This window comes from Corvus cornix, chromosome 2, assembly GCF_000738735.6.
Source record: "Corvus cornix cornix isolate S_Up_H32 chromosome 2, ASM73873v5, whole genome shotgun sequence".
In the NCBI taxonomy this organism is placed as follows: Eukaryota; Metazoa; Chordata; class Aves; order Passeriformes; family Corvidae; genus Corvus; species Corvus cornix.
Genome location: NC_046333.1, coordinates 48950192 through 48963092, shown reverse-complemented (window position 1 = coordinate 48963092; position 12901 = coordinate 48950192). Strand labels below are relative to the sequence as shown.

General features: G+C 38.6%; 1 protein-coding gene across 14 annotated transcripts in view; it reads left to right on the top strand.

The window, feature by feature from the left end:
* The window catches only part of HDAC9 (histone deacetylase 9), a 462548-nt gene extending 449908 nt beyond the window's left edge, over positions 1–12640 (top strand). For all 14 annotated transcript variants that reach the window (XM_039550208.1, XM_039550200.1, XM_039550207.1 and 11 more), the window contains one exon: positions 6149–12640. In XM_039550208.1, coding sequence (XP_039406142.1) covers positions 6149–6188 — 40 coding nt within the window. In that variant the 3' untranslated portion in view covers positions 6189–12640. The remainder of the gene's footprint in view (positions 1–6148) is intronic.
* Positions 12641–12901: the final 261 nt, after the last annotated feature.

Genomic DNA, 12901 nt, shown 5'->3' with positions numbered 1-12901 from the left:
ATTGGTGTTGGAGTGAGATGACTCACTTTAAACTCAGATTTTGGGTAAAGCAGCTCTTTTCCTGGCCAACTCATATCTGACTCATTTACCACTGATGGATAAAATGCTCCTGGCTAAGGCTCATATTAAGTATTTTTCTTTCTTTCTTCCCTCTTTTTTTCGTTTCTTCAAGTGACAGTGCCGATTATTTTTTTACTTGATTTTTTCTGGCAGAGTAAATGAAGGAAAACGTGAAAAACTGCTATGCTTTTGGTGTTTTATTTTACCAAAGCATAACTCTGCATTTTAAGGTCCAATTGAATCTTGATTATAGACTTTAGAAGAGTACAGATATAGAAAAAAGAGTTTGTGGATGGGAAAGGAAACATGTATGGTGCTAACAGGGATTTAAATAGAGATGCAATTAAAGGAACAGGCATGCCCTATAAAACATTTCTAACTACCAGAATTTTTGTGTGTTGATAACTGTTTATTCCCTATGTGAGATTCAGATTTAGCTGATTAGAATTTTGCTTTAGCCAGACATCTGTTTCAGAAATCGTGCTGTGAAAATATTCAGTACACTGCTGTCCCTGATACGTTGTAGCTTCTGTATGTTTCTTCTTAAAATGGAAAAAGAAAAGGGTGTGGAGGGAGATCTCTTGCACTTACTATTTTTACAGGAAGCAGTAAATCTCGAGAATGACATTTATCAGAATTTGATGTTATGGCTCTGGTTCAGCCAAGCATAGATTTTACTCAAACAGAAATGAAAACAAAGTATAATTTTTACTCTTTGTGTTAAGGAGTTACCAGCTGCAGTTTCAGTCAAATTGCATTATATTATATACTAGAGCAAATGGTTGGATCACGGTGGGTACCATCTAGGGTCACTTGCTGTATTTGTCTATCAACTAGAAAGCCTCTCTTGGCATTTCACTATTTGGAAATCTGCCTCAGCTGTGCTGAGTACACAGCACCTACCTGGCCATACCCCACAGGACTTGCAATCACATCCAGGCTCAGGAGCTGCAGAACAGCTTTTCCAGGTCAGCCTGCACCCTTATCTTGCCCACCTTCTTCCCATCCCCTGGTGGTGGGTGCATAAGGAAGAGAAAGGAGTAGAGAAGGTTGAGAGCCAGCCTTTCCCTGGTGAGTTGATAGATCTCAACTGCTGTATCCGACCCATCATGTGTGAAAGCCTTGAGGATACACACAGGCATAAACTTTTCAAAACCTTTTTGAACCAGCTTACACCTCTGGCACTTGGGTAGTGAATCCCACAGCCTCATCAGGCATTGCACTTCTTTTACTTACTAACCAATAAAATCACTGGGGAACCTCTAGGTCCTGTACTGTGAGAAAGAAAACCACCTCTTTTCTTACTCATAATCTTTGCTCTGTTTTTGGTTTTAAAGGCTTGATCTTCTCAAGACTCTGCGTTCCTCCTGGTATGAAAATAATTTGTTACTTTTGATGATTTTTGCCCCTCTCTGTGCTTTTTGTAGTTTCTTTGAGATGGAGTAAGAGCTGCATGAAGAACTCCAGGTGCTGGGCACATTGTGGATTTACGCAGTAGATTAATATTGGGGATGTTTTGTTTCTGTGGCTCCCTGCTCCTCTGTCATTAACTCCAAGCTCTCAGTCATAGCCATCACTGCTAAAAGAGTTAAAGCTGTCCTCCCTTGTTTTGTGTATTCTGTGTTTGTGTTAGTTTGCCTTCTGTTCCATACAGTAATGCTGTTACGGGCTTTAGAGCTGACTAGTATTGGCAATTTGGCGTCATCAGCAAACATGATCACTTAATTCTACTTGTAGTCTGCCTAGTCTTTTTTGAGAGGCTCTGGAGAATTCCTCCATGGTGAAAATTCACCAATATTACTATGCATTTCCTGCTTTTGATGTATTGTTAATCCATGAAAGGACCTTCTCCCAACAACCTAGTCTTCTAAGCACTTGGATAAAATTGTTGGAAGACCTTCTTTTCACAGGGATATTACTTGATTCCTCTTCCCCAATTTCCTTCAGAAACTTCTAATAAATTTGAAAGGCTTTCCATCTTTGTAAGTGTTGAGACCTAACTCTTACCCAAATGAGTGTTACTTAAATGCCTACTAATTCCATCACTGATTATAGCTGCTTTCAATTTTGCCATACAGGCTTACTGTACCTCCTGTGGTTTCCAAAAGGGGAACTGCATTTCTTGCCTTCTCTACCTCTTGCAGAGTTAAGCTGTAGAATATGCTCAATAACAATTTCTTTAACAATATCCTAATCATATTCTCCTGGAACTTAGCAGACAAATATCATCTGCTCTTAGAAATTTGGCAGTGTTTGGTATATCAGTTTGTTCTAGCACTGATTCAGTTTAGGATAGTTCATCTGCAAGTAATAAAATCTCACTGATGCTTCTCTAGTGAACCCAGATATAAATAGTTCATTTTGCTTTTGTGGTCTACCTTCCTTGATGCTCCTTTTCTGCTTTGATCATTTCCTCTGATGTATTTTGAAAGATCTTTTTATTATTAGCTTTTATACTTTTAATATGTTGCTCTTCAGACTTTCCTTTAGTTTGCTTCATTGAGGTTTTACATTTAACTTGCCAGAGTTTATATTTTATTCAGTTTGCCTTGTTTGGACATGACTTCCTCATTTGAGAGTATACATGTAGTTACCTTATTCTGTTCTTAAACTAGGATGGTTTTTACTTTTAGTTCCTTTCTCTTTGATCCATACAAAGTCCATTTTTACACTTACTCAGGATGTCTTATATAATGTCTTTAGACACTCCCCAAATCACCTTCATGATATAGAAATGTACCTCTTTTTCCCCAGCTCTTTGCTACCAGAGGATCACTTTTCAATTACAGCGATCTTCCCTGAGAGAAGCTGAGTTAAATTAGGAACAGATTATGGCATACAACAGCCATACCATGCCATATCTTTTGTTCAGCAGTTTCTATGACTTGGAAACATACCTTGAATTTTTATTTTTGTGTATGTGATAATGTAGCTAAAAGGAATCTCTGTAATTCTCATTTAAAAAATAAGGTAAGAGAAACATATTCTTTTTTGAATGATGTACTGTTTATCTACATTCTTAAATAATAACTTTTTTTAAATTGTCGATATTAGTTACTTTCAATAATTTTCTCATAAATAACATTTATTCTCAATTGCCACAAACAATATTTAAGATGTCACGTGTTTTGCCAGATTTTATCTATATGGTAGGATTTTTGCCTCATCTGTTTATTTTGTTTGAAGATTTAAACAGCACCATTTTGTTTAGCGTTGACTGCAAAGAGATTATTTCATTCTGCCATAGACAGAATTCTACATATAGAGAGTACTCTTCACAGCACAGCAAAGTAAAGTGAATGCAGGAGGGCTCAGCTCCTAGGAACTTGCAGTTTAAATGAGCCACAGTGAAACCTTAGAGAAACATCACAGTTGTGGTTCTGTAATCATTACAATCTCAATTGGTGTCTTTCTTAGTTTGCTGACTGCATGGAATTGGTTTAGATCAGACCTGCGCTCACAGCTGCATCTCGAGGAACTGCTCAGAGCATACAAAATGGGATGGGGGGTTCTGTCTGTTTTATGTTCTTATGCCAACTTCCTGTCAGCTACAGGAAGACTGACTGAACTGACGTAACTAACAGTGACAAAGCTGAAGTAACACAAATTTGGCCTGTCAGATTCTGCCCCCTCGATTTTTATTTTGACAACTTTTGATTTTGTCCGAATTGGTATATATTGATTCTCTGCTCAGTGTTATGGGATTTATAGTGTTTTTCTCTCTGTCCTTTGGCCCCAAAACAGTACTGGCTCTCACACAAAAATCTGGCCTGAGCCGTTATCTCATAAAAATAAGTGTTTTTAATGATAAACCACTGGATAAATCCAGTGAGTTCTCTGACACTAATAAAATGAAATTAAAGCATACACATAAGTCTTCAAAAGGAGACTGAAGAAGGCTGTGAGAGTACCCACACTGAGAGACAACAGCTGGATTGCCATGGCCCTCTAACCCTATCTCCCTTTCCTAAAAAGGACCTTGCATCTGGCACTTACATATAAAAATTATTATTGGTGCATATGCTCTGACTGGTGCAGAATGTTGGCCTGGTGTTGGAATATATTGGAATATATTAGAATATAGCACTCAAGATCAGTGAGGGCCACTCCTGGCCCTCAGAAGCACCTTTGTCAGTGAAAAATTTCCCAGTGAAAAAAGTCCTAAATAAGATCCTCAATTGTACTATGGTTGTGAGAATGTCAGTCCCAGAAGTCAAGTGCATGTGAGCATGTACTGGTTCCCTAGGTTCTTATAAATAGTCCAAACCCCTACTCTCATTTCCAGAGGTTTTCCAGAGCTTCACTCCTTCCTGATCTGCCAATCTCCAGTTGAAATCTGTTGACACATCCTTTCTCATTTGCTTACTCCCAGCAGAACCTGAAAACTGAGCTGTTATCTGCTTCCTAACTATCCTATTTCCAGACAGACCCATAAGGTTCTGGATGTTTAACAAGGGCTTACTGACCCTCTGTGTTATGCCAGAGATTTTCAGGTCTCCCACAAGTGGCTGGAGAAAGTGGAAGTGTGTGGTCAGCACAACAGCAACACACACCATCAGAGCGAATTCCTCCCCTGGTGTGTGATCCTTTATTACACCTGAGGACCTCAGCAGCAGGCTGGGCTTCGTCTCACCCTGGCTGCCACTGTGTGCTCTCTGCTGCGAGCCAGAACAAAGCAAGAGGGGGCAAAGATGGAATGCAAGAGGGCTTCACCTCGCCTCTCAGGAATGAGGGAGCCGCAGTGGTTACTGTACATAGGAAACATTCTCCACCATGTGGTGAGGAACTAAAGGTTTGAGATTTATAGATTGATCATCTTTTAGAGTCATCACCTTTGGAAAGTGGTTAGTCTGAAAAACATCATCTTTTTGATATGTCATTCACCTGACATATTTTTCAACATACTAGCTGTGATCATTCCAGATCATAAAGGAATAACCTGTATAAAATAATTTAAAGACATACTGCTGATTTTTTCATTGGGAAAGACATTAATAAATTCCAGATTCATTTAAAATTCTCTGGCTTCCTTGCTGAATAAACTATCAAAAGACCAAGCAAGTCCCCATTAATTACTTTTTTTTCCATGGGATCTCATGAATTTTTACTTTCTGAGGAATGCTTTACTGAAGCCAATTATTATACTGGCTTACAAGAATTAACTGGTAAACATCTCGTTTATTAATTTACATTTATTTTTCTCCCCTCATTTCAAAATTGCTTGAAGTTACTATTTTAAAATAGTTCTTAAGGCCGACAGACTGAGATGAAAAATGGTTTCTGTACAAATTCTTTTCCCTTCAATAGTGAGGTCTCTCCATGGTCTCAGAAGCTTCCCATTTTATATTTGCCGTCGTATTCCTCAGGTGTAGTAGCTTGTCAGATACAAGGAATTGCAAGACTTGATGTCAGCTCAGCCCATGTGTCCTCATAATTTTCTTTTTGGTTGTCTTAGGGAGCTCATCTTGCCTAAGCTGATAATTTCCCAGAGGTTTTCAAATAAAATATATACATATAATATGATTTGATATAGTTGATAGATACTTTTCTTTGACAGCAATCTGGTGATCAGGTTAAGAATTTAGTCTCAAAAGTTGCAGGCAGGCAGGCAATGTGTTTATGAAAACACAAAATCAAAAACTAGGGGACTGGAGAAGAACCTCAGAGGAAACACTACTTGGCTACTAGTGAACCATTTTGCTTTAATGGTATGGGTCTGCTTGAAAAAATAAATGCATGTATTTTTAGTTGCAAAAGCTTGTACAATGAAAGTATCACAGCTATTTTTTTCCCTAAATTATTTGATTCTGTTGACACAAAGCATGTACATTTCTGGACAAAATGTTATAAAATATTCTGACATATTTTAATATAAACAGGAACATTTTCGGTGATTGCTTGGATCTAAAATGTTTTTCCACTTGACATTTGTTTATACTTCCTAGGAAAGAAACTCTATTTATGGATAGCTGAATAACACAAATAAACATGTGAGAGAGCTGAAAAATCAGCTTTGATTATGCATGAAAATCTACAATGTCATTGTGTACTCTTGTGCCGTATTCTGATTGCCTGTTTATTTTTACAGAGCTGCTGGTGAGCCCATGGAAGAAGAGCCAGCCTTGTGAAGTGCCAAGTCCTCTCTGATATTTCCTGTGGGTGACATCATTGTGTATCCCCCAAAGCACCCTCAGACATGTCTTGTCTACTTCTTGGGTGGCACAGATCAGATGGAACATAAACACTGGGCACAAAACTCTGAATAGCAGCTTCACTTGTTCTTTGGATGGACTTGAAAGAGCCCGAAAGATTCCTTAAACGTAACCGCTACAATTCTAGAGTTACAGTAAAATGGGCTTGGGAGAAAGAGCCTAGAGCATGCTTTTTTTATGCTGTTTGACCCACTCACTAACACAAATTGTGAAATAGAGTATTGCAAAATTCTACATGATAGATTATAGATATGAGAATTGCAACAGCCAGCAACATACTCTGTGAACTCCATGAATCACTTTCTGACACTTTTTACTGGGTAATTTTTTTCATACTGTGTCAAATTGTTAATAGAATTTGTTTTCTTTGCTCCGTGTAATGAAGAAAAAAACCCCACCCTTCTTTTACGTGCCATTTTTTAACCTCCTGTAATGAATTCTTAGCTGAATAAGTGAAAAGTGTTTAAATTATGATGAGGGATTTTAGCTAAAGGAAAAGCACTTCTTATTGTACTATAAATCCCCCAAAGTACTGTGCTTGGTGGTGCTTTATTTTCTCTTCCCTATACCTGGCCATCCCTCCCCATTTCATGTAATCTTTTCTATCATAAAAACACATTCATGATTCTCTAAAATGAGCGATCTTTTGCCTTTAAGAAAAAGTGCTGTACCCTCTGTAGTTGACAGTAGCTCTCACCATATGTGCAGCAGAGATCAAGTATGGATAGTTTTTCAACGTGTTTTTGGTTTGTTCTGAAATGTTTCTGCGTTCCGACTCCAAAGCAGCGACCTGCAGTAACTGCGTGCAGCTCATTTGAAGCTCAGGTGTTTCTGTGGAGGTTGTGTGGGAGTGTTTTTTACAGGTCATGATGTGAATACGAACTGATTCTTTTATGTAGTCCTGCACCAAGGGAACTGATGTTGCTTAAGAAGCTTCAAAGGGTTTAGGCTTTTTTTTAGATCCCCAAAGTGCAGCAAGATCTCCCTGCAATGTGACTTTAGCTGTTTAATTCCATGTTTGAGAACGTAACATAGAGTTGTGCCTTTAGCTGAAAATGAACGCTTAAACTGTTACACGTGTTGCCTTACTGTCAGAGAGAGAGATGGGGCATGTATGTAAGATGTTCAAATGAACAAAACTCTGCTACAGTAACTTTTATTTTGTTTACAACTTTCTCACCTAATGAACCCCGGGAGATACCTTGAAGTATTCAGCTTGCAGTATTTGATAGCTTGCTCAGCTTTTAAAAGCAAGTGATGTTAATTTTTTATATATTTTCCAAATTCAAGAAAAAAAAAAAAAGATATATATTAAAGCCATAAGTGAAGACTGTCATGCTTTTTATTCTGAAATCTGAAAGGAACCTTAATTAAAACAAGATTTTGGGGAAGGCCATGATATGAAAGATATGGAACAATATGGTTTCAGTTATAGGCAGACTCAAACCTGTAAATCAAAGATGAAAGATTTCCCTCAAATAGAATTATATAATTCTCTTTTGTTATGCAGTCAGACTATATTTTTCATGCATTTGGGTTTGTTTACGATTAGCATTTTAATTTTAAAGACTTTTATTACTTATACCAAAGCTCTCCACTACAAGTTAGAAATATGAGGCATGCTTTGAAAAGGGAAAGCTAAAAAAAGGGATGTCATTTCCTATAATGTGAAGTAAACTTTTATTCTGAAAGGTTTACTCTAAAATGAATGTATGCCCCTTAAAAAGGGAAATAAAATTCTGACCCTCAGAAAGTGAAATAAAATTCTACCCCCCATTTACAAGCCAAAACCATGCTTGTTTTAGTAATGCAGAGAGTCCCAGCAGGCTAAATTAATTCCTGGTGTAAACCACCTCGCCTGACTTTGGGCTGTTCTGAAGGGGTTGTTCACATGACTAAAGCAATCAGGAGTTCCTCCTGCATTTTCAGCAGACTTGTGACGGCAATCTTGCTTGCCATTTACTACGATTTTGTTATGGTCATCAAAGAAATTTCCCTTCAAGGAAACCAAGGGCTATAGCTGATGAGTTGGGTAATTTGTAGAGCTTTTCACATTTTGAAATAATGGCTGCAAAATTTCATTTGAGTGCATAGTGACATCATTTTAAAATTAACCCTAAAATTTGTTTGTGTCCTTCGCATGCATGAAATTGTATATGAATTGCAATCTGAAGTGTGAGTTACAAGCTTTTGCAATCAAAGTCTGTATTCTGGGGTGCAAATCAGCTAAAGATGCCTTTTGTAGCTGGAAATGCTTTTAAAACGCCAGAATCATTTGAATTAAACCACATTATAAAGTCACACATACATTTGTACAGATGTAGTCCCAGACAGATATCTAGACATGCTATTGGCTGAAGTTGGGATCATTTGGATAAATAAGTGTGCTAATAAACTGCACACAGATTGTGTCCAGAACTCTGTTCCGACTGAAGTCAGTAGCAGTCCTCTTTGATTTCAATGGGAGATGGATCAGGCCCTGCTTTCCTTTTCCCCTTTAAGTCAAGAATGCCATTGCTTTTTGATTATGTCATTCCAAGGCATCTTATGGCCCTCTGGGAAATGATTGAGGCTTATGGTGAATATCAACACTTCCTTCAAAGCAGACCTGGGCTTTCTGAGAGGGCAGTTTCACTTGCTGCTGTTTTCTTCTCACAGTATTTTTTATTACCATCAATAGCTCCCCATGGACTAGAGTTAAAATATCTTCCAGCATTTTTAGTCATACTTCCAGGGAAATATTCACATAGACACTCTTTAAAATGCCCAGTTTTAACTGGATTCAACAACAGATTCCAAGAATTTCAGAAAGATGCATGAATTGCGTGTTTCAAATGTAAAAATTCAGATTTTTGAGGGGACATCAGAGTCTCTTGTCTCCCACAGACCTTTCCCACTAGGCTAGAGAGATTGACACCTCTGAAAATTCAGTCCCAGATATTTCAAGTTGGCTGCCAAAATATCTGTGTCTGAGCTTAGATTGCATCTGAAACTGAGCTGAAATGCATGAACAAGGGTGGTCTCTTCGTGTGATTCCATGGGGAAGGTGAAGCTGAGGAGGCAGCAGGGAGCACTTGGAGCCAGGGTGACCCTCTGCCTGGTGCTGGTGGCACAAGGGCTGCAGGCAGACAAAAGGACATCCCACAGTACCTCCACCCCAGGCTGCCATTGCCACTGGCAGCAAATCTTTGCCTCACGGGGAAATCCTGCAGTAATTTGCACTCTGCCCCTGTGCCAAAGGCACCAACTTACCAGAACAAGAGATGCCTCAGCAGCAAGTTTCACTAACATGCTTACTCCAGTTCATTTTCTTCTCTAGCATTAGGAACTAAGAATCAAGCTCAGTGGGGGTCTTTCTTGTATTACTATGCTTTTCTCGTACTTTTCTTGTATTCCTAGGTCCTTCAGTTCATAGTACAAACTGAAAACTAAAAAGAGACATGACTCAGGATATCAAGAAAAGAATGATTTTTATCCAGCTTAAGGCTCTTACCTGGGCTGGAGTAAGAACAGTGATAAATAGCAAATCTAACAACTGCTGAAACCTAAGAGTCTTGCACTTCATTTTTGGACTCTGTGGAGGAATTCTGCATATGCTCATTTGGTTTTAATATAATTTGCAGCTTGATTATATGATCTCTTTTCAGGCAACATTTCTAGCGGGTAATCAAAGTTCACAAGAATTTTGCCAGTGTAAAGATGACAGAATTATTCCCTTTTTTAATCATGTACCTTTCTAATTTTACTTTCACTGCAAATCAAGCAACTAATTCCAAGCAAGTGAATCTGAGAAAAGTAAAATCATTAAGCTATCTTAAATAAACATCATAAAAGAAATGGAAAACATTGTGCAAATAAAGATGGCTATGCCTTTACTTTGCAAAAAAGTCAACAACATGCTGCAGGCTGAATATAAGTGGCAAAATGAACCCCTCTCTAGAGTACGTGGTATTTTAATTGGTGTATTATCCAAGTTCAGCCTCTCTGAAAAGATGAGAGTCACAACGGAGATGAAATATTAGAAAGGTTTTGCTGCAGCCAACACCAGAGATCCTGTAGAGAACAAGAATGTAGAGACTGACTAATTTTTGTAGACAGACAGCAGGACACTTTCGGGGCAATGTGTCTGGGACAAAGAATTAGAGGGAACTTTTCCAAAGGCACTGATGGCTGTAAGACAACTAACTCCTATTAGCTTGCAGGGGCAAGGAGGTGCTCAGCAAACATTTATTCTTTGGGAAATATCCCCCCTGTCCCACCAGCATGCCCACATGCATGCAGATGTGAACCTGGCTGGGCTATTTTCTCTCCTAAGCAGCAGCAGCAGCAGCAGCAGCCGTGTGTGCTGCCCTGATGTGTGTTCTGTGCATTTGTCTGAGAAGTTCTCAGCCCCTAGAAGACACTTCATAACATGACTGATAGGGGAATTTTTTTTTCTCAATAGTGGCCTTTCCAGAAGCGTAGCAGTGCATGGTTGTTTTATTTTTAAAGGTCACAATAGAGCTTTGTGAACCATTGTTCTTTTTTTTTTTACAGACTCCATATGGAAGTAAAACAGAATATGTACCTGGGGAGGGGGGGTATGGTGTGTGGAACCTGCCAGGAAAGAATCACTCTTAAATCAGGTTTCTGCTACTTGCTTTTCATCCTGGATTTGAAGGAGTATGGGTTCTAAATTTTCATTTAAGATCTTTCTTTGTCATGTCATTTGCTTTGTTTTTGTACCTGTAATTGAATTCACCCTTGTAACACATAGAAAACTATCTTAAAAAAAGTCTGTCTTTTCTGACAGATTCCCCTGCCCTTCGTGTGGGAATGAGAATAGCTTATCTTTGTCACTTCTCGCAACAATTAAATGCTTCATTTTTGTAGCGGATCCAAACTGCAGCAGTATTTTAAGAGTACTATTTAGCTGGCTGTCTGCTGACTGTTAAAAAAAGAAATTGTGAAACTTACATGCCTCTCTAACCTCAAAAGAGACCCATTTTGATTTTAACAATGTCATTTTTTCACTTGATCCAAAAGGGTTTTGTCCCATGACATCTTGTTACCAACCCAGTTCTAATCACTAGTAAATCACACACTACAAAGAGTGAAGACCAAAAAGGACAAACGTTCCAGCAGCTCTCAGTTATGTCTCTTCTGCACAGTCCTTCATTCTGCTCTAGTGCCATTCTCTGTCGTTCAGCATATTAGCATAGATGATAGCAAAATATAAATTGTTCTGCACCATCCAAGATACTTCTCTTTGGATGTCAATTAGCACACTGTGAGTTGGGCTGTCATTTGTAAGGGCTGTGATTTATAATAAAGACAGGCTTCTGTGGGGGTGGTCTAAAGACAAGTGATGCAAGCAGTGGCACTGGCACTGTGCAGTGAGAGTGATTCTGTGCCAAGGTCTCCACACATTACCCCCTTCCGATGGTATGCCTGCATGGCCAGAGGCACATTTGCAGTAGCAGAGCCATTGGACATCCTGATTCAAAGGCCACTTAAATCCCTCCTTTATTACCTTTGGGTAATATTTGGGAGGCAGCTAGAGCAGGAAACTGAACTTTGCGCTCAGCCACACAAAACTAAGAAAAGCCCAGTAACAGAGCTGAGCTTCCCCACACATACCTTTTTCTGATATAAAGTGCCAGCTCTGCTCCTAGAAAAGTCTGTCTGAGAGAATATTGACTGTGATGGATCTATTCTATTGGCTTCACGAGTGTGTATACGTCATGTGTTAGGGGAACAGGTTCATACTCATGTCTCTTGCTGCTTAGTTTACTGCTGTTTTAAATTTCATGATTGGCTTAATATTCCAAGTTAGGATGCAGTAGGAAAGCGTAAAGCAATACCTGGTGAGGTCATAACTAAGGCTTTCAAAGCAAGCTTACTGCCATGGGTTTTTACAAGACTGACTTTTTGGTCTATGGATGCACAGCTGAAATGTCTATTTTTTTTCTTGGAAAATTGATGTTGCTATCTGTTTCCATGATAAAAACCAGTCCTTTTGCTCAGAGCTCTGAAAGTTTATCTGTAATTTGTCTTTCCAGGCAGAGCAGATTCTAATGGATAAAGCATCAGTGGGACTGACCCAAAGGGCAACATTTTTAAAGGTCAATAGTAATATTTCCATAAGAGTAAAAGGAACCATCGTTATTATTCCTGATACATTTTTGTATCTGAAAGTATCCAATGAGTAATGTTAAGTAATATCGTGCTCCAGAACTTTGTTGATTATAGATATATGAGCATTGGATTGGCGTGAAATAGTCTTCAACCAAGATGTTAAAATCCCTTTTGTTTTGTGTTTTGTATAATTCTTTGGCTATAGTCTTGTCCTAGTGTTAATAAAAGCTATTTGAAGTAAGCTCTTTCAATATTCTGAGGGTTTTTTTTTTTTGCTTGTTTTATTTTTAATCAGTGCTAAAAAGAAGTGGAGCTTTGAACATGCCACCCTGCTTGGATCATAGAATTCTGACTGTTAAAATATAAAGGGGGAAGCATGGTGAAGCTGGAGTGCATAAAAAAGGAACCACAAATATTAATGTAAAAGTAATGTTACATAGCAGGCTAAAACACACACAAAGCAGAGCATTGCAGAGCTCCGGCTCTAACACCAAGCTCATATTCTATAGTTC